The sequence below is a fragment of the Coregonus clupeaformis genome, chromosome 40, assembly GCF_020615455.1.
Source record: "Coregonus clupeaformis isolate EN_2021a chromosome 40, ASM2061545v1, whole genome shotgun sequence".
Taxonomy (NCBI): Eukaryota; Metazoa; Chordata; class Actinopteri; order Salmoniformes; family Salmonidae; genus Coregonus; species Coregonus clupeaformis.
The window spans coordinates 7,817,778-7,821,339 of NC_059231.1; the positions used below are offsets into that span (position 1 = coordinate 7,817,778).

The following is a 3,562-nucleotide window of genomic DNA, read 5'->3' on the forward strand; positions in this document are numbered from 1 at the left end:
CCTCCTTGGAAGGGAAGAGTATATTTGGTTGCTATGGGGTGGGGCTTCAGGCCTCCTTGGAAGGGAAGAGTATATTTGGTTACTATGGGGTGGGGCTTCAGGGTCCCTTGGAAGGGAAGAGTATATTTGGTTGCTATGGGGTGGGGCTTCAGGGTCCCTTGGAAGGGAAGAGTATATTTGGTTGCTATGGGGTGGGGTTTCTGATCTCCTTGGAAGGGAAGAGTATATTTGGTTGCTATGGGGTGGGGCTTCTGATCTCCTTGGAAGGGAAGAGTATATTTGGTTGCTATGGGGTGGGGCTTCAGAGTATATTTGGTTGCTTCAGAGTATATTTGGTTGCTATGGGGTGGGGCTTCAGGGCTCCTTGGAAGGAAATAGTATATTTGGTTGCTATGGGGTGGGGCTTCAGGTCCCCTTGGAAGGGAAGAGTATATTTGGTTGCTATGGGGTGGGGCTTCAGGGTCCCTTGGAAGGGAAGAGTATATTTGGGTGCTATGGGGTGGGGCTTCAGATCTCCTTGGAAGGGAAGAGTATATTTGGTTGCTATGGTGTGGGGCTTCAGGTCTCCTTGGAAGGGAAGAGTATATTTGGTTGCTATGGGGTGGGGCTTCAGGTCCCCTTGGAAGGGAAGAGTATATTTGGTTGCTATGGGGTGGGGCTTCAGGTCCCCTTGGAAGGGAAGAGTATATTTGGTTGCTATGGGGTGGGGCTTCAGGGCTCCTTGGAAGGGAAGAGTATATTTGGTTGCTATGGGGTGGGGCTTCAGGTCCCCTTGGAAGGGAAGAGTATATTTGGTTGCTATGGGGTGAGGCTTCTGGTCTCGTTGGAAGGGAAGAGTATATTTGGTTGCTATGGGGTGGGGCTTCAGGTCCCCTTGGAAGGGAAGAGTATATTTGGTTGCTATGGGGTGGGGCTTCAGGCCTCCTTGGAAGGGAAGAGTATATTTGGTTGCTATGGGGTGGGGCTTCAGGTCTCCTTGGAAGGGAAGAGTATATTTGGTTGCTATGGGGTGGGGCTTCAGGCCTCCTTGGAAGGGAAGAGTATATTTGGTTACTATGGGGTGGGGCTTCAGGGTCCCTTGGAAGGGAAGAGTATATTTGGTTGCTATGGGGTGGGGCTTCAGGGTCCCTTGGAAGGGAAGAGTATATTTGGTTGCTATGGGGTGGGGTTTCTGAACTCCTTGGAAGGGAAGAGTATATTTGGTTGCTATGGGGTGGGGCTTCTGATCTCCTTGGAAGGGAAGAGTATATTTGGTTGCTAAGGGGTGGGGCTTCAGAGTATATTTGGTTGCTTCAGAGTATATTTGGTTGCTATGGGGTGGGGCTTCAGGGCTCCTTGGAAGGAAAGAGTATATTTGGTTGCTATGGGGTGGGGCTTCAGGGTCCCTTGGAAGGGAAGAGTATATTTGGGTGCTATGGGGTGGGGCTTCAGGTCTCCTTGGAAGGGAAGAGTATATTTGGTTGCTATGGGGTGGGGCTTCAGGGCTCCTTGGAAGGGAAGAGTATATTTGGTTGCTATGGGGTGGGGCTTCAGGTCTCCTTGGAAGGGAAGAGTATATTTGGTTGCTATGGGGTGGGGCTTCAGGCCTCCTTGGAAGGGAAGAGTATATTTGGTTGCTATGGGGTGGGGCTTCAGGGTCCCTTGGAAGGGAAGAGTATATTTGGGTGCTATGGGGTGGGGCTTCAGGTCTCCTTGGAAGGGAAGAGTATATTTGGTTGCTATGGGGTGGGGCTTCAGGTCTCCTTGGAAGGGAAGAGTATATTTGGTTGCTATGGGGTGGGGCTTCAGGTCCCCTTGGAAGGGAAGAGTATATTTGGTTGCTATGGGGTGGGGCTTCAGGTCCCCTTGGAAGGGAAGAGTATATTTGGTTGCTATGGGGTGGGGCTTCAGGGCTCCTTGGAAGGGAAGAGTATATTTGGTTGCTATGGGGTGGGGCTTCAGGTCCCCTTGGAAGGGAAGAGTATATTTGGTTGCTATGGGGTGGGGCTTCAGGGCTCCTTGGAAGGGAAGAGTATATTTGGGTGCTATGGGGTGGGGCTTCAGGTTTCCTTGGTTTCTGGGAGGAGCCCTTCTTATTGCCACCTGTTCTATGATTGGTCTGCTATTTCCAGCCTGAGGACCATGTAATAATACCTATATTAAATCTCCCTTTACTTTAGCCATGATACAATATGGTTCTGAGTTTCATGTCCAGGCAACGGCCTGCCTGTGGCACTAATTCTATCAACTGACTTATTTTTTCATGAAAACTAGAGACCTCTATCTATAAAGTTGCAATATGTAACTTTTTTTGGGCGACTCGACCAAATTCACATAGAAATGTGTGTTATAGATCTGTCATTCTCATTGAAAGCAAGTCTAAGAAGCAGTAGATCTGTTCTATGTCTGCTATATCTATGCTTCCCGTTCTTAAGTTTCGTTTTTTGGTCTTTTACCTTCGGTTTTGTACACCAGTTTCAAACAGCTAAAAATACAATATTTTTGGTTATGGAAAAATATATTATACAGCGGTTTAGATGGTGCAATGATTCTCTACACTGTACTTACTTGTTTTGTCACAAACTGAAATTAGGTGAACTATTACAATTTTGGCAACCAGGAAATGGTGGAGCGATTTCTGCATAGTGCATCTTTAACTAATCCAATTCTTTAAAACAGATATGTAATATAATCAGGATGATGCCTCATATCTGGATAAAAGTCAGGCCTTATACCTGTGTCCTCAAGCCTAAGGAAAGTCCTTTCATACAAGCCTCATTCTAACAGCACACACAAACCCAGAACAAAAAGCATGTTGACTTGGTGCATGCCATGGTCTCTCGGGGGCATAATACCGTTCCTGAACTGGCTGCTTTGTTCACAGGCCATGTTAACCACAATAGGGATTGTTACCTTTACACTGATTCTCACTTTACACAAGAGTCTGTCCTGTTAGCCATGACACCGTCAGACAGGATGTGTGAGTTTGAGTTTGAGTTTGAGTTTGAGTTTATTTTTACAGGGACAGTGCACATTAATCAACGTTTCAGTAAAAGTGCCGGTTTTAGCCAGCCGGCTAATTTTCAACCGCAGTCCCTGGGCAGGTTATTAAAAACAATTACAATATAGACAATAACAACATAGAACAAGACATAGCATACAGACATAGCAACAAGTTAGAGAGTTAGAGAGATAGTTAGAGTTAGGTAGAATAGGAGCAGGTACAATCTCTCAAACTCGTTTTTAAAATATTTTGTCTGTGAATAAAGTTATATCCAACTATAGAACCTAACAATAGTGTATAACAACGTAGGTCATTATTTAGGTTACAGTTTAAAAAATGAATGAAAAATATATGTGAAATGTAATTAGTTATATATAAAAAAAGGAATCCTAATCTATCGGAATTTCATTGAATATTTTCAGCGTCAGGTGAGTAGGCACACTCAGAATGGCTTTATATAGTGGTAAAGTGTGCCAATGGAGCAGGAGGCCTGGCGGTGTTAACCTGGCGGTGTTTACCTGGCGGTGTTTAGGACCCAGCAGAGAGACAAAACAATGTGAACGTCACATGATCGTGATT

General features: G+C 45.6%; 1 protein-coding gene across 1 annotated transcript; it reads right to left on the minus strand.

Moving 5' to 3' along the window:
* Positions 1 to 301: 301 nt before the first annotated feature.
* LOC123482894 (proline-rich extensin-like protein EPR1) lies at positions 302 to 2,868 on the minus strand. The gene is made up of 3 exons (XM_045212014.1): positions 2,835 to 2,868; positions 1,363 to 1,997; positions 302 to 1,270 (listed from the first exon to the last, which is right to left on the minus strand). Exons 1-3 carry the CDS (start codon positions 2,866 to 2,868, stop codon positions 302 to 304), a joined length of 1,638 nt encoding a protein of 545 aa, XP_045067949.1.
* Between the last annotated feature and the right edge of the window lie 694 nt (positions 2,869 to 3,562).